The sequence below is a fragment of the Ruditapes philippinarum genome, unplaced genomic scaffold (genome assembly GCF_026571515.1).
Source record: "Ruditapes philippinarum isolate M1 unplaced genomic scaffold, ASM2657151v2 ctg6597_1_1_1_1, whole genome shotgun sequence".
NCBI classification, from domain to species: domain Eukaryota; kingdom Metazoa; phylum Mollusca; class Bivalvia; order Venerida; family Veneridae; genus Ruditapes; species Ruditapes philippinarum.
Window position 1 is genome coordinate 1 of NW_026863114.1, and position 24,304 is coordinate 24,304.

The 24,304-nt window shown below is 32.7% G+C and overlaps 1 protein-coding gene across 1 annotated transcript; it reads right to left on the reverse strand.

Moving 5' to 3' along the window:
* Window positions 1–136: 136 nt before the first annotated feature.
* LOC132721170 (deoxynucleoside triphosphate triphosphohydrolase SAMHD1-like) lies at window positions 137–23,746 on the reverse strand. The gene is made up of 11 exons (XM_060705431.1): window positions 23,590–23,746; window positions 18,339–18,458; window positions 12,396–12,461; window positions 11,410–11,570; window positions 9,731–9,846; window positions 8,214–8,296; window positions 5,496–5,675; window positions 4,344–4,523; window positions 2,014–2,105; window positions 1,178–1,234; window positions 137–397 (listed from the first exon to the last, which is right to left on the reverse strand). Exons 2-11 carry the CDS (start codon window positions 18,420–18,422, stop codon window positions 178–180), a joined length of 1,239 nt encoding a protein of 412 aa, XP_060561414.1. The 5' UTR covers window positions 18,423–18,458; window positions 23,590–23,746; the 3' UTR covers window positions 137–177.
* Window positions 23,747–24,304: the final 558 nt, after the last annotated feature.

The window sequence follows — 24,304 nt, forward strand, 5'->3', positions numbered from 1 at the left end:
AATAGATCAACGAAACAATAATTTATCCAACGGATCTGAATAAAATAGTCGAGAAAACAGTCGTCAAAAACTAACGGTTCTAAATATATATATATATATATATATATATATATATATATATATATATATATATATATTCGAGTTATTTGTAACCATAGCAACGTCACGCTGTTTGTTTCAACAGCGATTTAAACTTACTTCTTTCCCAAACGTCCCTCCAGCAAACCTTTTTTCGCCGACACATCTGTACAAATCTCGTCGAAGAATCCTATTAAGAATTTCTTTTGATTTTTTTAGTTCCTCTCTATCGCTTTCTATGATTTTATGAATGACTCCATCGTTTAGAAGAGTGTAGGCCTTCATATCCTTGACTGTATCGGACATGCAGACAAGTTTTCTAAAAAATGATTTAACATATCTAAAGCGGAACGCAGACAGAAATAAATCCAATCATACATGTGGAACTTCTTAGGAGTTCATTTGGGAGTATGTATAATGCTGTTGCTAACAAGTGTTGTCGATAATGACATTAAATTAATCATCCAAACTGTACGCCTTCAACACACACGCACGACTGCAATCATTCACACGCACGCACACATTCACACACACACGCACACGCACGCACACTTACGCATACACACACACACACACACACACACACACACACACACACACACACACACACACACACACACACACACACACACACACACACGCACACACACACCATAACACACACACGCACACACACACAAAGACACTTCAACATTAGCATGACTTATTGTTTATTCGCGCAGTGAATGCAGAATCGTTGAACGCCTTACGTCCTTTTATTTGCTCGAGTCTAAGTTCGTTTAATGAAAACAGTCGAAAACTAACAACTTTGAGTATTTAATTTCCCTTAATTTACAAGAACTAGATTTAAGTAAGGAAATAAATAAGAAAATATTATATTTCTTTTTTTTGGGGGGGAAGGGGTGCGGATGCGAGGGGGTCGTGAAACACTGTCTTTTCTTTCGGAGTGAAAATGTATCAACAAAATACTAGTACTGCAAATGTTCGATGGAGGAAAAATCATTAACAACTCTCAAAAAATTTAATTTAATTCTTTATTTTATCATTATTTTTTATTTTATTTATTTATTTTTAAAAAAGGCAAAAAAAAAACCTTTACCCATCTTCGCCCTCGAATTTTATGAACTCGTCAGCTAACACCAAAGCTTCGGCCAGCCTGCAATAACAATGGTGCATATTAAATCTATTGCCTGGTAGTGATTGTGCTACGGACTGTTACAAGGTGGTACAACCACCACTCATTCCAATGACCCTGTAAGGTCTAAGATTAACTTTCCGGAATTATTTGTAATGTGTAGTTATCCCACACCTTCCCTGGCATCTTTTATTACAAGCGTTTGCTTGTTTTTCGCTCTACTGGTTGGGAGGAGGGATGAGCTATCTTCCTTGATGGTTTTGGCTGTGTTTTTTGCAATTAAAATATTGTTTTAAGTTATAGATAACATCCAACATACCTTTTCAGTAGTATTAAAGCTTTCTTTGCATCAGTTCAGAAAAATGTGACATAAAATGGATCCTTTTAGAATAATATTGTAAATTACTATACTTACATGCATATCATATGCCAATACACTTATGTCATTTGTATTATATCATTGGCTGCTTTTAAAATGGGACAACCATTTAGACATTTAAGGGATTTCTAAATCAAAATTACAAAAATTGATCTTTCAGCAGGATAGTGTCTGATGACACTGCACGGAGGCGTAAGGCTGGCCTCTCCTAACATCGACAACAAAGGCTACAAACTTCGTTCAATCTCTACTTAAGAAGTAATCTGTTACTTTATTGATATTATAATAATATCTTAAGACGTCAGTCCAGTATAAACAGTATAGCTTTGAATTATGTGTTGAAACATCGGGCAATTATAAAATTATACAAATAACTAATATTTCCATTGCTTGCGGTAACGTTTCTTACATTGATACATACATGATTTCGACGCTGTTGCTTGTCTTGTGTTGGTACGCCCTCTGATGGAGTAAATTTCTGATATGAAACATATCATACAGGTTTGTAGCTTCCTAGAAATGAACATTGTTTGTAGATTTTTACCATGCATGTACTGTATTTTCTTTTTATACTCTACATTAAATATCGCATTTAAAGATATACAATCAAATACATGTATACTTAGTGATTTATATTTTGTTATGACGTTTAAATATTTATCTTTATTATCATACACAGCGTGTGTACAACATACAACATGATATGCTAGTAGGTTATGTAAACAAATCTTCTTTTTGCAACAAATTTAAAGATCCTGTAACACATTAGATAGTTTTATATGTTAAATATGATGCTCAAATTAAGATATATCAATTTTTTTCAGTTCTAAAAAGCATTGTGTATAAAGATATAACCGAATTTAACATTTCATGTAAATAAAAGTAGGTAATACAAAATTTATTTTTTCAATAAGAAATGAATGTATATATTTTAATGACTACATATAATATGTACAAATATTTGCAGTACATATTCTTCGATGATTGAAAATTGTTTTATAAGCATAATTGTATACATATATATAATTTTACTTAAATGTGGTATACAGCCTCAATTACAACATACAGGATCTTTAACAAGTCTTTGGTCTTATCTCGGCTTCCGCTCTCCAGGATAAGTAACAAGTAATACCCAATTTCTGCGCAAGTGACTGACGTCTTTATTAGTGCTTATCCCAATTAAGTTTTTAATCAGCGGCAAGCGACAAATGACCATTAGACTCAATGTCTTAAATCAGTTATCACGAAGAAATTACGCCACGCCCAAAGATCGACTCATTGTCTTATATCAATTATCACGACGAAATAACGCCACGCCCAAAGATCGACTCATTGTCTTATATCAGTTATCACGATGAAATTACGCCACGCCCAAAGATCGACTCAATGTCTTAAATCAGTTATCACGAAGAAATTACGCCACGCCCAAAGATCGACTCAATGTCTTAAATCAGTTATCACGAAGAAATTACGCCACGCCCAAGGATCGACTTCAATGTCTTAAATCAGTTATCACGAAGAAATTACGCCACGCCCAAAGATCGACTCATTGTCTTATATCAATTACGAAGAAATTACGCCACGCCCAAGGATCGACTTCAATGTCTTATATCAGTTATCAAGAAGAAATTACGCCACGCCCAAAGATCGACTCAATGTCTTAAATCAGTTATCACGAAAGAAATTACGCCACGCCCAAGGATCGACTCAATGTCTTATATCAATTATCACGAAGATATTACGCCACGCCCAAAGATCGACTCATTGTCTTATATCAATTATCACGAAGAAATTACGCCACGCCAAATGTTCGCACCAGCAAACACTATCTAGATCATTTTTCTTATGCATATAAAAGTGATCTAAAGACAAAACACTGCACCAGATCTACATAAGGCGACAATTGTTTATACCAGATGTTTAATCAGTATTCATATATTAATAGAAAATCAAAAATCGAGGATATTTGTTTGGTAAGTGATCATGGATTATACACTTAACGAAACTTATAAGTACTCCGATTTCAAACGTGCAGGAAAACCTCGGTTTTCAAAATATATACTAAATTGACTAAACTTGAAGGTATTTGATTTTTTTACAATGGTGATCTCAGTGACTGTTTTTTTGTTAAGTTTGAGTTATTGTAAAATGCATTTACTATTATAAAATGATGATTCTATGATTAAAGTTTATACAGTATTGACTTAGACTAGTTATGGTCAGAGTACTTATAAGTTTCGTTAAGTGTATATCAATTTGGTTTACTTTATATATCTAGAGCGCAAAGCGCGAGTTACAAAAAGATTTATAAAAAGCAAAAATGTTTGCAAATCTTGCTCAGGCAGTTAAAAAAGTGGCAGCAAAGATCCTAAATAAGTTAAAATAAAAAATGTTTTCCCCTCGTGCGTTTCATGGCCTATTTCTATGTTTCAAAAAATGTGATATGTCTTATATCTCATTAAAACATTTCAATATTTCACCGAACAACATTAGATAATATACAAATATGAACTTTTTAGCTGGAGAATATGAGAGTTACCCGACTTTTTTTTCTGGAATTAAAACAATAAACTTGGCGTGACGTTACGTCATAGCCTCGCGTATTTTAGAGAGTTTTCAGATTATCTATTTTTAGAAAAAAAAACAGTGAATATACTCCGATATTGACCTGTTATTTTTTAACAAAAAGTTGATTCTAAGCCAATCCGAAGAAGGCATTTCAAAGCTTTTTATAAATCAAATAATAAATACTTTGTCTCTGTAGCAAATCTGCTGTTCAAACTTTCCGTCTATTCCTTTGACACTTATTACCCTTGAGAATGATATTAACCGATTGTGGTTAAAATTGTTCCCAATACCCAACATGTGACAGTCACGTGCAAAGTAGTCCCACTTGTCAACGTCTATCTTATTTCGGTCGTTCGAAACAATCTACAATGTTTACAATTGTTTAAGATTGTATTTTAAAAGTCAGTGAGTTTACTGGCGTGAAATGCAGCAGAATATAACCAGAACAAACTTCTCTAGTATATAATTCTAATATTGGAAATTCCTTTCATTCACTATATAATTGATAAATATTAATTAATAATATTTTAATTACAAATGGTGCTTCACAAAATCTTTATTGTCCGTGTATTCACGTGATTAACACGGAAATCTACGAACATATTCAAATTGTACATATATTTATTTTCAGCGATCATTGAATTGCTTTATCAAATGAAAATGTCTATGCTTTTTTAGCGTTTGATTTTTTTTGTTAAACGGTTAGCTATTACTTATTTTGATTATTTTCCTTAAATGCAACTGTTGACATGCGTTGACAAGCCCTTGCTCCATAGAAAGTCAATCGTCTAATTTAAGCAATTTTAATAGGTTCTTTAAATTTCTTTTTAAAAAACAGGCTGCAAAAATAGTATTATTTGTAAATAACAAGTATTCAGAAGTAAAATACAGTAAATTTGAAGAAATGTTCCATATTAATATCAAAATAATACATTTCCATTGATTTATCATTATTTGCAATACTATGGAAAATGTGCCCAAAGTAGACCAATCCACTTTCATGATAAAAATTGAAATGATATGTGTACGCCATTATGTCGATTAGTAAACATAAATATCATACAAGTATATATATCGACAGAGCCAAAAGATTCATGGATTAACACAAAATACAAATAGAGCTTAATTATTTAATGTGACTATTTAAACGTCTAAACAAAGTTGTAATTATTAATAAAGAAGATTGTCTTTCCAGATTAAAAGAGACCATGAACTTTTGACGAAACACAGATTATTAGAATGCATAAAAATACATTTAATCAAATTTCTTGTTTCGTAAGATTATATAGTTGCTTATACATGTACATGTATATCTAGAATATCAAAAAAAATTACCTCGTAAAGAAACCATTTTTCTTCCGTTCTTCCTTTGCGCTCATGTTTTTTTGGTCCATTAATCAATTCTTTAATAAATGTTATATCGGTTTCCGTGAATTTTATATCGTTGAATTCTCTTGCAAGTCCTGCATTTACTTTCAGCATGTGATCAAACATGTCGATCGAGCCTTGCTCGTGCTTCATGAAAAATATATCAAGATACACGTGATTATTCACACATCCTTATCCGAAGTTTGACGGAAACGACCGAGGTTTAATTGTAACTCTAACAATCCAAACCAGTTTTCTGTTTTTATTGACTAAATAACCTTGGGTAAAGTTATCAACTCACTACAGTGTTTAGGCAGTACCTCTAGACGCTTGTAGAAATCATGATCACAAAGTAGAAAAAAGTCACTTTTTCACCGATTCTTACATTTTTCATTCATTATCTTTTTAAATCAATGCGAACGGATGAAATGACGCGTGCGTGATCGTAAAATGCAACTAAATGGGTTCGAGTAACTAACTTCCATGTCTCTCATAGCTCCAGCAGGGTTGACTTTGGTGTTGCTTTAAGTTGAGGTGTCCTGTTTACCTTAACTGTGTGTGTGTGTGCGCCGTTAAACCATAAAAAAATAAAGCATTTTCAAGTAAAATTTAAATCTAAAATAATATCTATTTTCCTATCAGCATATTATGTTATACCCCCTGGCGTCCGTCTGTCTGTCTGTCTGTCCGAGCAAACATTTTGGGTTTAGGGGCTATATAACATTAAAGAGAACAAAAGAGAACAATAGGTTCATTCTGTGATCAAAGGGTTTATGGGCTAGTAGCTATAGCCCTTAAGAAAACAAAGAAAATAACAAAGAAAATAGCCCCTGAACCCAAAATGTTGGAACGTCCGTCCGTCAGTACGTCCGTCCATCTGTTAGCAATTTGGTTTCCGGAGCATAACTTAAGTTCCATTTGGCCCACAATGCTCATACATACGATGATTGTCAATATTGTGTGGAAGACCCCTATTGATTTTAGGGTCACAAGATCAAAGGTCAAGGTCATTATTACCTTGATACTGAAAACAGTTTCCGGAGCATAACTTAAGTTCCATTCAGTTCACAATATTCAAACTTCTTAGGATTATTGTCCATATTGGGTAGAAGAACCCTGTTGATTTTGTGGTCAAAAGATTAAAGGTCAAGGTCACTATTACCTTAAAATTGAAAACAGTTTCCAGAGCATAACATAAGTTCCATTTGACTCACAATATTCAAACTTCATAGGATGATTGTCCACACTGGGCAAAATGCCCCTATTGATTTTGGGGTAACTTGGTCAAAGGTCAAGGTCACAATTACCTTGAAACCAAAAAGAGTTTCCGGAACATAACGTTAGTTCCATTTGGCCCACTGTATTTAAATTTCATAGGATGATTGTCCATATTGGGTAGAAGACCCCTATTGATTTTTGGGTCACAAGGTCAAAGGTCAAAGTCACTTTTATCTTAATACTGAGCATAACTTAAATTCCATTTGGCCCACAATATTCAAACTTCATACTATGATTGTACATATTGGATAGTTGACCCCTATTGATTTTGGGGTCACAAGGTCAAAGGTCAAGGTCACTATTACCATAAAATTGAAAACAGTTTCCGGAGCATAACTAAAGTTCCATTTGGCCCACAATATTCAAACTTCTTAGGATGATTGTCCATATAAGGTAGAAGACCCCTTATTGATTTTGGGATCACAAGGTCAAAGGTTAAGGTCCTCATTAATAACTTAAATATTAATGAACCTACAGCTGTTAAATTTTATAGGATGAACAGCTTATTCCCATTTCTCACAAATGCTTCATCGTTACTAAAAAAAAAAGTGACCATGTATGTTTGGTTTCTTTACCCTAGTACAATTGGTGACCAAATGTGTTGAACGAATGACTAAGAGATTTTCAAACTATCACATTCATAACGTTTTCCACTTTCCGCGTGACAGACAACTGCATATGATAAACAAACCACTTCTTAATTAATAATAAATGCATAGTGATTTTATAGTGTGATCATCCTGATACACACGTCCTGTTGGCTGCGTGTCGCCCTTATATGTCTCAACGACACTTAATGTCGCACTAGCCACTAAATGTTGCAACTGCCGCTTAATGTCTTAAAATATGTTGCCGTTAAATGTCGCAATGATTACGTTAAATGTCGCACCATTTCCCCTTACCGTTAAATGTCATAACACTATATTTATATGTCACAGTATCTAAATTGATGATAAATAACTTGTATTATGTCAATATCAAATTTATATATTGCGACATTTAACGGTAGTGTTGCGAAATAAACGGTACCGGAAAATGGCATTTAAGGTAGTGTTTCGACATTTAACGGCAAAATGTTTTGAGAAATTTAGCGCGGTTGCAACATTTAGCCGTAATAGTGCGACATTTAGCGGCAAATGCAACATTTAGCGTCGTTGTGACATATAACGGCGCAACATACTGCAACAGATACTGTTTAATATCATTAGTGAAACATATACCTTAAAGTTTTTGCATTCATAAATTAACAGAAAAAAATCACGTATGAAGTTTAAACAACGTAGTCGTTTGCCATCATCTACAGTGAAAATAATTATTGTTCTAAAAAATGACTTCTGATTTACAACTGTAGTCATATGGCCAGTTTAATAAATTGAAGCAAATACATATGTATGTTAAATGACTTACCGTCCATTTCCCATTCTTTTTACGCTTTTCCCAAGCTTCAGGAATAATTTTCATATCAAAGAGATGAGAAAACGGTCCGTGTCCTGTGTTCAAGTGTAAAAAATGCAGTAAATTATTTCTTCTTTTTTTCTCAAATTTTAGGTCCGATAAAAAGAGGAGAATAGTGTTCTATTACAAGAAATGTCAGAAGGACAGCACGCTAGACTATTCTTAGTGCTTGATAGTAAGGGCGCTTTTACTACGTTCATAAAATGGCCATTGTTTTTCAAATCCATGTTACAGTTACATGCCATGGAGAGAATCCTATTATGCTCTTAAAGAAGTGTTTAAAATTTCTGTCTTTTTTCAAAGCAATGTGTCAATAAAATATGAAAATATCTGAAGTTGTACGCAATCTTTAACGTAAATTATAAGTCGAAACAGTGGCGTAATTCTACCAAAATTCTTTAAAGAGTTACCTGCTCCTGTCTACATAATCGTGTCATGATGGTGAACATGTGTGCAAAGTTTTAAAGCCATATGTCAATTGACTTTGAAAATATATGAGGCGGTACGCAAATTTAAACCTTAAAGTCATAGATGGAAATGGGTATAATGATGTCGAGATGCTTGATAGAGTAACCTCCTCTTGTCTACTAATTTTGGTCATTATGATGAACAAGTGTGCAGAGTTTCAATGCCATGAGTCAATGGAATTTGAAAATATTAGCGGTGGTAAGCAGACTTTAACGTAAATTCTAAGTCAAAAAAGGGGCATTATTTTGCCAAATGATTGATAGAGTTACCTTTTCCTATTAAAAGGTTAGAGGCATGATGGTGAACAAGTGTGCTAAGTTTCATTGCCATATGTCATTGGACTCAATATTTCAGGTGGTATGCGAACTTTACATAAATCTAAATCCAAAAAGGGGCATAGTTCTGTCAAAATGCTTGATAGAGTTACTTCCTCTTGATCAAGTGTGCAAAGTTTCAAAGACATATGTCAATGGAATTTGAAAATATTTGAGGTATTACAAAAACTTTAACATAAATTCTTAGTTAAAAAGGGGCATAATTCTGTCAAAATGCTTGATACAGTTACCTCCTCCTGTCTACAGGTTGGGGTCATGATGGTGACCAAATGTGCAAAGTCCCAAAGCCATTTGTGAATGTTCTTGGAAAATATTTGAGGTATTACAAAAACCTATGCTAGGATTACTACAGTAGCTCTTCTTATTCTTATCGACTAGTCGAGCTAAAAACATCATTTGATTTCACACAATTTGACATCAAATATAAGAGCCCCATGATGCGTAAATTCACGATTTCAATTTCACAAATTTCACGAATACAACTTCGTGAATTTAATTCAAATCGTGAATTCAAAACGTTAAATCGTGAATTCATGAATGTGAAATTATGAATTCGTGAAGTTGAAATCGTGAACTCATAGAGTTGAAATCGGGAATGCATGAAGTTAAAATGTCCCCCACCGGTCTTTCGTAGAATTGATATCTTTTTTTCAAAACAAATCTTACCAAGGTCATGACACAAGGCTGCGATTTCAACACAAAGTTCATCTTCAGGTGTTATGTTCAGTTCCGGTTGGTTTTCTTTAAGCGCTCGCACGAATCGTCCGGCTAGGTGACAAACGCTTTCATGTAACAAAAAAATCAAGAACTAAAAATCATTATTTACTGCAGATTCGTCTCGAAATGTTATTTTTTGTTTATTTTATGTTGTTTATGGTGTATTCTTTTAAGTAAACGAGTATGGTACACGACATTTCTAATCCATAGAAGAAGTTTACATAAATATTAATCTGTGATTTGTCCAAAAGAAAATGCATGAGCGAGCTGTTAATAATTGTTAATTCATATTCGTTGAATTTTACGACAATCTTCACAAGCTTGTCAATTTGAAGACAGAAAAGCCAGCTAACACAAAAGCCAAGTTAACGTTGATTAAATGCTGGGCTTCGTTTTCTTCCCGCTGAAACCCAGCTCCAATTTAATCATTTTTTATCTATATATTGGGACAGGGGACATATCCGAATGATGGCCCCGGTCATTTTTTTTATTTACTTAGACACGGTGTTTTGAAAGTACTGGAAACTTTTGATATTTCTCTGTCACTGTAATTCTTTCTTGTTTGTATGTAGCAAATGATAATTATTTTTGGGCTTTTACCCGAAACTAAGCATTTTGGTAGCTTTGTATGTATTTGTGACTCTCCGAATGGAGGTGAAAAAGTTAAAAATCAAGCTTTGACAGTTGGCGCCAAACTAGTAAGAAATTTCGGATAAATTTTGTGAAAAATCTAAACATATGACAGACACTTAATTTGTCATTTTTGAAAATGCCATTGCTTCACTGTGCGTTAGTGATATTTTTAAAGGAATCGGGCGGATTCTGGAGTATGCTGCACCTTCATGAAGATTGCCCATATTGGTATATTTTTTAGGTGTGATTTTGGGTGGATGGGGGTAAATATAAATTGCTGTCAGTCATTTTTCATAAGGAGCAATGCATGCAAACTATTATTTTCTTCAATGTATGTCATATATCATTTAATAATGCTGTGCAACTGGTTATCTGCCTGTGAAACATATTTTGAAATATTTGGAATAACGTTTCTGGCCACACTGAAATACAAAATTGTTCATTTTAAGTCCCCTGCCCCCTATTCATTTGGTTATTATAAGCAACTTCCCGCTATACAACTTTACACATAATTTAAATAATGGAAATTGTAGTAGCATGATCAGATAAAATAACCGTAAAAGACGGAATAAGTGGGAAATGTCTGTGATTACGTGCAATAGTTTTAGACAAAGGTCCAGCACATAATTATTTGAGATTTAGATAAGTGGTACCCTTGAACATAATCAGGTAAATGCTCCAGTTATGATGTAGTAGTATCAACTATTTTCACAGCAGCCATGTGTTATTTAAACATTATACATGTAACTGGTCTAAGTTCTGTGTACAATAGGCAAATTGAATTTTACTACTTTTGATCAACAAGCGCTTTGTAGTCCAGGGGAGATTATTAGTACATAATTGAATACGGAGCTAAATAAGAGTTATGTCCCTAATAGTAACATTAAATAACGTAATATATATTGGAAGGTAAACACATTATCGCTCGGTGGTAGTTAAAGAATATATAAGATTAAAATAAAAACCTGTGAAACAAAATATAACGAGAAACATACCCGATGCAGTGCTCGAACCTGTTATGTGAGGCCCCGGGGTACACAAAATAAACACCACCGAGTTGTTTAATGAATCTCAGACGTTGAAATTGCGGCGTGTCAACGATCTTCACAAGCAAGGGATGTAACTCTATATTACCGTGGATAGGATCGTTAAAAACCTGTCAATAATAAATTAAGGCTTTCTTTTAACTTTTTGATTATTCGCATTCATTTTACAAAGGAATATGCAGCTTTAATATAAAATTAATAATTACTAGTGCCCTGAAAGCGACAGAACTAAGAACATTGTTCATTCATATACAGACAATAAATATTTGTAATTAATCTTAATCATTGTCATCTTTTTAAGTTTATTACTGTCCGAAGCCCCTTACACTTTTATTCAATTAAAATATTGGGGCCCGCAAATGAATTGTTTGATATACTTTGCATAAAAGCTCATTGATAAACAATTTTTAGAATTGGGTTGAATTTTAAAGTAGCTAGAAATTGAATTTAGGTGTCTCAGAGGTCAAAAATATTAATTATTATTATCATTTTTAAAAATAAAACAACTTTATGAATTTAGTGAAATATTTCTGAATGATTTTTAAATATCAACATGTCACGACATGATTTGATGACGTCATGAACTTGAGCGTAAGTTGTAACGCCAACGTGAATTTAAGCCATTAAAACACTGCAATGAATAAAAAAAATATATTTTTGCATATTATATCTTTCTTTTGACACCAGCTGATATATATTCACAAGTGGCAACGCTACTCGTGAAAATACTCATATATGTGTCTTTAAGTTTTTAAATGTTATCACACTTAGCAGACAACCACAACTTAATCAATCAACCAATCAATCAATCTATCAATCAATTTGTCAATCGATCAATATATATTTCTATCAATCAATTAATCATTCATTCATGAATAAATAAATAAAATAAAGAAAAACAAATTTATCTGTAGGTTTATTTATTTATTGTTTACCTTAGGAGCCATTTTGCGCTTCTTTTCTGGGCTAGCCATTTTACGTTTCTTTTTGGTGTAATCTTTCTGAAAAATATGAATATCAGAATATTCAGATTATCACCTTCTTTTTTCAACATTAAAAAAATCTGACGTACAGAAATGGAGAAAAATAACATTTAAATAACTATTAGATAAATAAATGAACCGAATAAATTAAATTTTAGATTCATGCAACATTTACAATTACTTTACAATTTTGTGTATGTGACTACTGTGCTGAAAAGTTTATGTTATATTTATACAAAGTGTAAAGAACAGAAGAAATATTATTATAGATTATTTATGACATATTTTTGCAGAAACAACTTACGAAGTTTTAAAAACAACTTAAGAAAATGTTAAGGACTTACAATGCACAGAATATAATTTACATCATTTAACGGCCATTATCCATTTTGCGGGCCGATTATCACCTTTTGGCCGTACTCTGCCGTGTATTAAATCTCTTAAAACAGATTCATGATGTATATTAAAAACAAAACAGATATAATTTATCCTTGTGCTTGGACAGTATTTATCTAATTCTTCATGTTTTGCGTATGCGTTTTATTTTTCCGGGGCCAACAACTTGGGAAATACAAATGCTCAGAACCGAACGAAATTTCGAAAGTTAATTGATTTAACTTTTAAACTTTAAAGTTTAACATTAGATATTTATTAACTCAAGAAAAAACATTTAATTTATCTACCCAAGACAAAACATGACCCTCAGAAATTCCTAGAATGATTAGAAAAAAGATCAGTGACGTAAGAATCGGTTTTTTTCAAACACACAAGTTTATAATAAAAAAATCAGGCACTAAACATTATTCTCTCAAAGAAATAAAAAGAGCATTTATCAATATAAACATCAATAAAACAACATTTTCTCATATTTATTTTGTGTTATCTTGCTTTGTAAGTTAATCGGAGGGTTAAACTGAATGACAGATATGTGTTTACATTTACAACTGTCCGTTTCTTAGAAAGGACGACAACAAAGATTAGCAGCCGTATTCTTGAATGCTGCTCGCCGTTATGAGATTGAGGCCCTCGAATCAATAATTTCAATATAACAAGAGCGCATGAATCTTTAGCAAAATGCCAAATCGTCATTTTTTTGGCCGGATACCGTCTGATTCCACCTTGACTTCCGCTAAAATTAACAGTAAAGAAATGTTTTCATTAGTCATTTTAACACTAATAGCCTGTTCGATTGATACTTTAGAAGAGCTTCCGTTATAGGTAGAGGTTTGTTCGATTGCGCGATGGCAAGTAGTGTTGGAAAAAGATATGTCAGAATAAATATAAAAACACAATAATGATATTTTCTAGATGTTTCTAACAGCTTTAAAATAAATATATGAAATTCTCTATGACAGATCGTCTTTTGGATACCTTTGCGTTCGATTGGGTTTCTCTTCTAAGCTGTTCTAATCATTATATCCTCTTCTCGAACAGGGCATTAGACGATTGAAACGAACTTTCGACTAATTTACAGTTACAAAATTCTCCGTGGAATTATTGTACAGTATCTACTTAATCTTTGTTTTATTATAAATTCCTATTCAAATCAAATTCCATTTTGATTAAGATTTAAAAAAAAAATTAAGTAATATTGTTAAAATCTAAGATGACAATTAATGGGGGAAAACATTACGGGGAAAAATGAACTGAAATAAAACTATTGAGGAAGAATAAAATGTTCTGTTTGCTGTTAGCGTGATAAGTAGTAGCTTATCATATGCAAGTTAACCAGTTTGACTTCGGCCGAGTATCTTTTTAAAGATACTTCTTGTTTTGTTTACTTGGCCCTGTATGTATTGCGCATTGGTAAAACCGGGCTTTATCAAGAGCGCGTGACTATGTTAACACATGGCTTTGATCCAGTTATAACATGGGCAAAAGAGGTAAAAATAGTCGATTTTATAGTATAATTCGCGTTATTTAGCCCCTTTTCGCGATACTTCGCTTTGTATTTCGGGTAATTACGCGTTTTGACTAGCGTTATAACGCCTTTATTCATGTACTTACGCCTTTATCCGCGTTCCTAACACATTTGTTTCGCGTAATTACACCTTTTGCGCGTTTCTAAACCTTTATTTGCTATTCTACCCCTTTTGATTTGCGTATTTACGCCTTTTGATCCGAGTTACTACGCCATTTGATCCGCGTTTCTACGCCTTTATTAGCGTTACTACCACTTTTTTGCGTAATTACGCCTTTTGATTCGCTTTATTACGCATTTATTCGCATTATACTACCTTTACATTTTGAAATTTCAATTCAAACGTTAGCGGTTATGGTAATTTCTTTGACAAGTAACAGATCTTCTTGACATTTATAACGGCCAATGAAATGGTGATTTTCGATTATGTTTAAAGGCACATTATGCCTCAAAAAAATCATCTTTATTAAATTCTTAAGAAATGTCAAAAATGTGTTGAATAATGTTTTAATAATAGATTAAGAGGCATTTTAGTTGTTTAACAGCTGAAGAAAGTATCGCTGATTGTGCAGTAATGTGTAGTAAAGGTAGCAAAATGTAAACAATGAAGTATTTTGACTTCCATACAAATTACTAATTCACTATAACTATACCGACTACCAACAAAGCAAAATAAGCAAAAAAAATCATCTATTTTTATGGCATATGAGTATTTTTTTTGGAAACTGTGACAAGATACCAACAATTTGCAGTTTTCTGTGAAATACAAATGATAGCATTTTGTGGCATAACTTGTCTTTAATTCTGTAAGCGTATTTTCCATTACATTTTTGATAACACTTATTCTCTTCTGCAATAACTGAGCAGATGTCAGCAACTGATCAATTCTAAAGGTTTATTGCCAAATAAAGATTGAACTGAATTAATGTTTGCTCCTCTTAGTTTAATGTCCATCCACTTTGATAAAAAAGTGGTCAATTGTCCGTTTTCCGTTATCATGTACAGAACTTATTATGTTGCATTTAAAGCAATTAATAACAATTACTCGTGGATGGTAGTGTAGTAAAATAAACTTAAAAGGGAAGTGTATAATTTAGATAACTATTATTATGATAAATAATTCATAAAACATTGAATAGAACTCAGAGGTACACCAAAATGTATTTTCAAAAGTAATATGGATTCAATTAAGAAATAATATCGGTCTTAGCGGTGCTTATCGGCTATTTAACACCGGTTTGGAGTTTTGATGCGTATGAATTGAACAAGAAGGCCGTAGGTGTATTATTTAGATTCTAACAGGATACAATAAGGAAGATCACTAATGTCATTTTTTTCAAGCGGAAATAACTTCCGGTGCCGATTTTCGTATAACGCTCTTCGATTTTTGCACCCTACTGTTGCGAAGATATAGAAATTATTAAACAAAAGAAATAATAAGAAAAACGTTATTTTATCAAGTTTTCAACAACAAAAACTTAGAATGGATCGTATTGTGTTTACATCAGTATCCCATTTATCATTCTTGTATGTATGAAATAACGTCAGCTTGTTTATGAATGAGTTGTTTACTAAGGATGACGTCATTACGCTGCTTCCGGATTGGCGCCGTCAAGTAAATACTGTTTTAAGTGCAGAAAAATCATTTTTCATTGAGGCGCCTATAGTGTAACGCTAACATTTAGCGCGTGTTTACACTTTTTTATAACGTAAATGACGTCACGTCAAAATTTATGCACGGCCATGCTATACCATATTTACGGAATCGCAAAATCGGCACGGGTATGTGATAAATAGAGGATATTGAATGAGTGTAGTTTATACTAAATTTATTGAACCACTTCAAAAAAAATCATATTATGCGAGCCTATGGCGAGCATAATATTGTTTTATTCAACGAGTTAAATAAATTTAGTAATGAATCTACACGAATATAATATTTTATTTAATTTTACCCGTGAAATATGGTGCTATATCAGTCAAATATATTTCATATTTTTTAAAAATAAATATGAAATATAAATATGAAAGTGGGCGGAGTCAAAACTCATATTTATTTTTAGGGACTTCTTTCGCCATTTTGTTTGATAAATACAAAACAATTTTTTGTTGAATTTTGATTTGAAAACTATCTAGAATGATAGAAAATGGTCTAACTAAGAAAATAAATCCGAACACCAATATCTTAAATTCTGTTATTAACGCTGTACAGACGTTTAAAGAGTTGTTTACGTGACGTCACAATGTAGCGCCATTTATCGCGTGCAAAACAAGACGCAATAATATATTACTGCGCGCTGTACAGTTGCAGTTGCGTAGCAAGCAATGGGGTTCGTAGCCATTTTTCTTTGATAATAAAATTAAATAAAAAGGTTATTTTTTCGTTTTTCATGAAATATGGTATATATTTTCACTCAACATGATAAAATGCCACATATTTTCACTCGCCGTCCCGGCTCGTGAAAATATGTGGAATTTTATCATGTTTCGTGAAAATATATTCCATATTTCTCTCAAACGAAATAATATCCTCTTATTATTTCTCACATATATAAAATAAGAACATTAAACTGTTTAAATGAGTAAATTTTTTATTATTATTATATACCAAACTTCTTAAGCACTTTTTTTCATGCACATTGACACGTTCAAAAGTACTGTACAATATAACCAAATAAATGATACATTATTTCAAAAAAAAAAAAAAAAAAAAAAAAAAAAAAAAAAATTAAAACATCAATATTGCTCAAGTCCCAAATTCAAATCAAATGTAGTTTTAAAAAGTCAAAAAGACCCACATAAGTAATAAAATTCAGGTAAGACGCGCCTATAGTGAAACGCTAACAATAGCGCGCTTTATCGCTATGTTTCTTACGTCACGTCAAAGTGTTATTAAACAAGTGTAATATCGTTTTTATGAAATGGCTTGATTACGCTCTTGCGCCGCGGTTTATGTGATAAAAAGGTATATTTCACAAATGGCGCAGCCACGAGTGAAATATGAACTTTTGATGTTTACGAGAAATATGTGAAATATATTTTGATCTTACACTTAACTAAACATATTTTTTATTATATGCAAAGAAACGTTTAAAAAGTATTTTTTTATCACATAAACCGCAGCGCAGGAGTGTAATAAAGCCATTTAATAAAAACGATATTACACTAGACGATATTACATTAGTGTAATAACACTTTGACGTCACGTCATTTGCGCTACAAACGTAGCGTTAAAGCGCGCTAGTGTTAGCGTTACCACTAAAGGCGCGTCAAATAAGAAAACTCTTGTTAACAGTTTACCGTTCTTTTTTTATATATGTGATAAACAGAATATAATATTTGTGTAGATTCAATACTAAATTTATTGAACTCGTTGAATAAAACAATATTATGCGCATAATATGATTTTATTCAACTCGTTCAATAAATTTAGTATTAAACCTACACTCATGCAATATCCTCTATTTCTAATACCAAATGAAAAGCGCGCAAATAGTAATAAAATGTGACGTCATTTGTGTCCAGTACTGTGCACGCTGGTATTTCACTGAAACGACGTAACGGGCTTAAATTAAAAACAGTGAAAATATCAAATTGATATTTTTTTTACTGTTCCAAATAGTGAGACTATCAGTTTTATATTTCACTGATATATATCTATAAACCATCGAAAAGCATGTAATAAATTCGAATAAACAAGAACCTTTAAGCTGGTGGTTGATTATTCGTAATTCCAAACTATTTAACAGCTGAAAAGTACTTTCTGTTTTGAGGGGAAAACATGCTACATACGAATTACCAACTATCTGCTGGTAGGTAGTTTGGGAATCGGGCAAATAACCAACTAGGTCCCCTACTTTATTCTGTGTTTGAAAATGTTTTGTGTGTTCGAACATTTCATGCTGGTGATAGTGGATTGACTTATCAACTACCAGCTGTTAAAGATACTGTATGCTATGACCAAAGTGATAAACCTGGTGGTGTTGTTGGTAGTTTTCGTTCCAGATCACGGCAGCTAGCCACATTGAATTCCCTAGAGCACAGTTCAACCACCGCATCGTTCCTGGGCAGGCTGTCAAGCAGTTTTACCAACACTAAACGAAATTATATATATGTATATAATTATGCAAATAAAACAATTTTCAAACATCGGAGAATATGTAAAATATGTACTGCAAATATTTGTGCGTATTATAGTAATCATTAAAATATATGCATTCATTTCTTATTGCTAAATGTGACTTAAACTTTATAGAAATTAAATTTTTATAACCTCCTTTTATTTACATGAAATGTTAAATTCGGTAATATCTTTATACGTAAACCTGTTTCAGATCCATATATCCATATAGCCTCTTTTCCGTTCGTTTGTTTTTTTGTTGTTGTTGTTGTTGTTGTTTGTTTGTTTGTGTGTTTTTTTTTTTTTGGGGGGGGGGGGTTGTTGTTGTTTTTTTATTTGGGGAGGGGGTGTCAAATTTTATCTAGAAAACCTAAACATTGGGAATAAATGGGCTCTGCCATATATATAATAAACCAATTAATAAGTAGCAGACGACAGATATGCAAAGAGTATATGTGTGATCAGAGAACAATTGATTGAAGCAAAACGAGATGGGGCAAATATTTAAGTCCTCACAATACATTGTATCTTAACAGCATCATAGGGGCCACTTTTGCCCCACTCACTGCGCATGCGCGAGATTATTTTGGATTATAGTTTGAATGGCATAACACAATATAAATGCCATTCCCATTGGTTCCTGATTGTTAAAGAGTACACATTTCACACAATTCATTTATCGGTTACGACAATCAATTTCTCGCAAGTCGGTGTCGTATGAGATTTGAAAGTACCTTGAGATATGCAAGTTCCGTTTCCGGTTTCGAAATGACTTGCCGATTTCAGTCGGGGTTCATGAGACTCGGAAATCATGAGAACTTCAAGTTCACTGTTAATAATAAAGTTGCAGACTTGAACGTGTTTTTTCAACTTTCAAATAGTTTCTGGTCTCTCAAATTTATTGCCTCCGGCCGCTCTACTCGGACTCTAAAGGAAATTTGGTAGCTGAACTTGCAAATTTTTTATCTTAACAATACGTATGTCTATAAAAAAAACATATCATATACATGTATAAAAACATGTCCTCCTACTTAACTACCTACCGCCTCCGTGGTCGAGGGGTTAGAGTCGATGACTTCTAATCCAGTTACCTCTCTGGCGTGGGTTCGATCCCCGGGAGATGCTTTGGTAGTTTAGCGCGGAGGAAGGTAGTCTAGTACTGGTGTAACTCTCCAGGAACGATGGTTAGGAAACTACCCGCCTATATGACTGAAATACTGTTGAAAAAGGCGTAAAATGAAACAAACAAACAAACAAAAAACCTACTTATCTTCTCATCTTTTGTTTTGGGTCGGAAAGTATACATGTACATGTATATATAATATTTGTGTGGCCCTATGTTATCATTTCGATCATAAACTAATGTATTTACATAATGGATTTTACATCGGTTTGTAAAATGTAGGTTATCTTATTTCTCAAAGTCCAAAATAGTTAAACTAGGTTATCTCATTTTCTAAAAACTAAAAAACGAATAAATTGTGTATAGTTGTTTGTTTTTAGAAACTATGGAGTTTATTACATGGCAACTATTGAAACGAATGTATTAAATTAAGTAAGGTGTTTAATACCAAATCTGATCAAGACAATATAATACAAAAACCTTTCCTTTTCTTTTATTACTAAACGAAGTACATAAATATCAACTTAATATCCTCCCCGTGTGCAAATTCATAAAGAAACGCAGACAAGCGGTTAAAATGCAAATATCCCGCGTAAATGAGAGGGCCATGGGCAAGTTCTTTTAAAGAAACGCAGGAAGAGGGTTAAAACTGAAAATAGCATCCCCGTGAATGGTCGTGGACAAGTTCTTTCACAGAAACACAGAAAAAAGGTTAAACTGCAAATATCCTCCCCGTGAATGAAAGGGCAATGGGCAAGTTCTTTTAAAGTAATGCAGGAAAGCGGTTAAACTGCAGATATCCTCCCCGTGAATGACAGGTCATGGGCCATGGGCAAGTTCTTTAAAAGAAACGCAGGCAAAAGGTTAAACTGCAAATACCCCCCCCCCCCCGTGAATGAGAGGGTCTTGGGAAGTTCTTTCAAAGAAACACACAAAAAGGGTTAAACTGAAAATAGTCTCCCCATGAGGGCAAGTTCTTTTAAAGGAATGCATGTAAAGTGTTAACACTACATGAGGACCGGCAAGGGGGACAGACTGATTTCTGATATGCTAAAAATCTTGGGCGGATTTTAAATAATCCTCAGTACAACCTGTCGTGACCGGCCAGCTGTAGAGTAATAACATTTTACAGCATCAGTATCTTTTCTTCACAAAGAAATACTTTATTCAAAAATTTTACCCCTCCCCAACCACCAGGAACAACCCCACTCAACCCGAACAGGAAACCCAAAATGCGTGTTGCCTTAACAGGTATATGTGGTCAAATTAAATAAACGCGCGCGCGGGTGTGTACTTGTTCGTATGAGTTCGCTTAAAATTGAAAAGATTAACGTAAAATCTTTCCTACGCATTGCTAAAGATTAAATGTAAACACAATTTAAACATTGCAATTTTTAAAGGCCTTAATGCAATTTATTTAACGTTTCAAAACCAAAATTTTGCAATGTTTTTTCCATGGCACGTGAAGTGATAAAATCGATCCAGATCGTTTTATTATAAAAAAACAGCATAATTTAGAGAAAAAAGACGCGCGCGTGTATGTACTTGTTTGCATGCATACGCTAATTTAAGGTACATAAAACGTAAGATTCCTGTTAAATATAAAAACTGTAAAGAAATGTTTAACCTCTTAAATTTTAGAAAGCAAATAGATAATTTTATAGGTGAGGGAAAACATTGGACTTATAATATACAATATTGATCAAGCAAGTTGACAAAATCTTCCATTATATCTATATGTATAATATCTTTCTTTTATGTAGACTAAATGATTCATTTCATTTAGAGCTTTATTTTTCAGATGTATTGCACAATTTCAACTACCGACATATTTAAAATGTATAGGTGTAAGAAAATTTTGTAGTAGTATGACAAAACTGCTATACTCCTGCCAAAGATTATGTATTGAAACAGAAAGATGGCCAGGACCTGTCAGTGTACCTATAGATGAATGCAAATGCACATTCTGCAATGTGTAAGAAGATGAATTCCATTTTGTATTACAATGTAGAATGTATTCTCAGTTAAGAACACAATATATTCCAATTTGTTACTGAAGATCTCCAAATATGTTTAAATTTATAGAATCAATGAATACTGAAAATCAATTGTTAATTAGAAAGCTGAGTATATATATATATTTCAAAAGCATTCGTGATGCGCTCAGATATTCTATATGGAGCTGATTAGTATATTATTGTTTTTCATATCTGTCTATACTTTTGTTAAACTTAAAGCTAACATTTAGACTGTTAAAGTTATTTTACAAGCGAAACTGCTGTTATCTAATTGTTTCTCCTCATATCTTGTCATTGATGGCAAGATCTGGGAATGAGGAAATACATAAGTAAATATAAATCGTTATACTATAGTGCAATTTACCGGGTGGCTAATCTTGTATTTCGCTTTTGACAAGATTATGCCCTTTAAGTTTTCAATCCATTTTTCATAAAAAGTAGTTCAGTAACGCAAAATACATTTGTTTGGACAATGCACATAAATATAGCAGTTTAATCTATTTCATTAGGATATCACAGTTAATCAAGTTAAGAAATATATTATATTCCATCATATCGGTATAGCGGTGTTTATTTCTATACTGTACATTAAACGTACAACAACTCGATATATAGGTCAGTCGATATGACCATATTGATGATCCCGCAAAAAATCGCACAACATTTAAAGTTCGCTATCAGTAAGCAAAATTGTTTGAACAATACACATTTATATTCAAATTTGTTAAATTTCATTAGATATTTGCAGTTAATTATGTTAAGAAATTATATTGTATGTCAATATATTGTTAAAGCTATAGTGCGGCGGATGTTATATAACTCGATTTACAGGTCGTGCGATAAGACCATAGCAATTATCTTCCGTGCACAATCAAATTTGTTAAATAAATGCTTGAAATATTACTATTGTCAAAAATGGTGTATGCAACATGTAAAAATGTATGTAAAATTCACACTTTCGTTATCATCATGATTTAAATATAATATTCAACTGAGAAAGATTTTAATCTGTCAAATTATCTACTTCACTAGTGATAGATCTAATCTAATACATAAAGTCAGTACAATTGGATTTTTGTAACACTTAATTATTCTTTTAAATCTTATGTTGCATATATACTTTTGACACATACGACGAAAATGTGAATTATTATAAACATGTACATCATGTAATAGGCGAATATATGTTTTCATTTCCTATGCAAAATGTGCTACTACTGTAATGCATGCATGAGATCATGTCAACTTAGTATTGATGCACGTTTGCCATATTATATATTTTGCATATTGTACCACATGGGTCTATGACCTTCTGGGAAAAGATAAATTAACTTGTTAAAACTTGTTATGTAAGTATTCTACGCTTATTAAAGCTTGTTAAAAGGTCAATTTTCTCATAATTCACAGTGTCAGACACTTTTTCCTTATACTTAGATATCACCGCCATGGTGGTAATTACAAATCAATGGGCTGCTACTCCAGCTAGAAAAGCGGAAATTTACCCCTCATACAATTATCTACCTGTCACAAAAATTCCGCCCCGGAAATTTGCCCCATTGTTTTCTTAAATCAGACGTTTGCCCCTTCGAAGAGCGAACATTTACATCCCTCCCATGTTAAATTTACCATATTATAGAATGAATTTCATGCATAAACAAAGAATTTACAATTTAAATTCATATATCCCATTAACAATTATAGAACTTATATGTGTATTAGATCACTAACAAAAACTGATAATTAATTATAATCACTCCTGTGCGAAACATTAATATAAAGAAACTGAAGAAATCAATTAAAAATATAAGTCCTTTCAAAAGTTCCGTTGGGATGGAAATGTCTGAGAGGCCAAATATCTGAGGGGCTACATGTTCGAGGAGCTAAATGCTCTTGATTCCCTATTTTAATCATTGACACACGAAAGTTTGTCTCGCACATCATTAGCATAATTAGGTGCTACTTACGTTATATGAGTTATTTTATCAATAATCCTGAACACTCTATTTGATTACTTCAACTTTTATACGTGATATTTATACTGAACAGAAAATTCAAGCGTTTCATCCAATAACCACTTTGTTCTGCCCAAAGAGAAGTTAGATCAATACAGAATATCACGTTCATGCATGTTCACAAAATGCTCAATTGTTTGAATCGATAACACTAGATAATGCACATTTTTAAGTAATTTGATATATAATGCTATAAATGTCATTTAACGGGTAAAGTTTTTTATATATCTTAAATTACATTTTACATAAAAGCGTTCACACGAAGACCAAGTTCAATGTTATCACATGCTTATTGTACTTCATATATTCGGATTACAAACATTATCTCTCACAAAATGATTCTATCCAAACAAACAACTATAACATTAGAAATAAATGATGTAAAAATGTTTGTAAAAGGGTTCGATCCTTTATTCACCAGCACTGCAGTTAATGGAGATACATGTGTTGTACCTAAAATGGTGGCATTATTTTATATGTTCATTTATATGTATTAGCTTTAAGTGTATTAAATTTTTTAATATTTTTAGTGAAATCTGACTTTACTTTGTGAAACTATACATGACGGCACGAAATTGTATGTCGGGGTGTCTCTAATCTGGTTCACTGTCCTATTATGGTTCCCATCCAAGAAGTGCACAGGGAACCAGTCTAGGGTGGCTCTAAT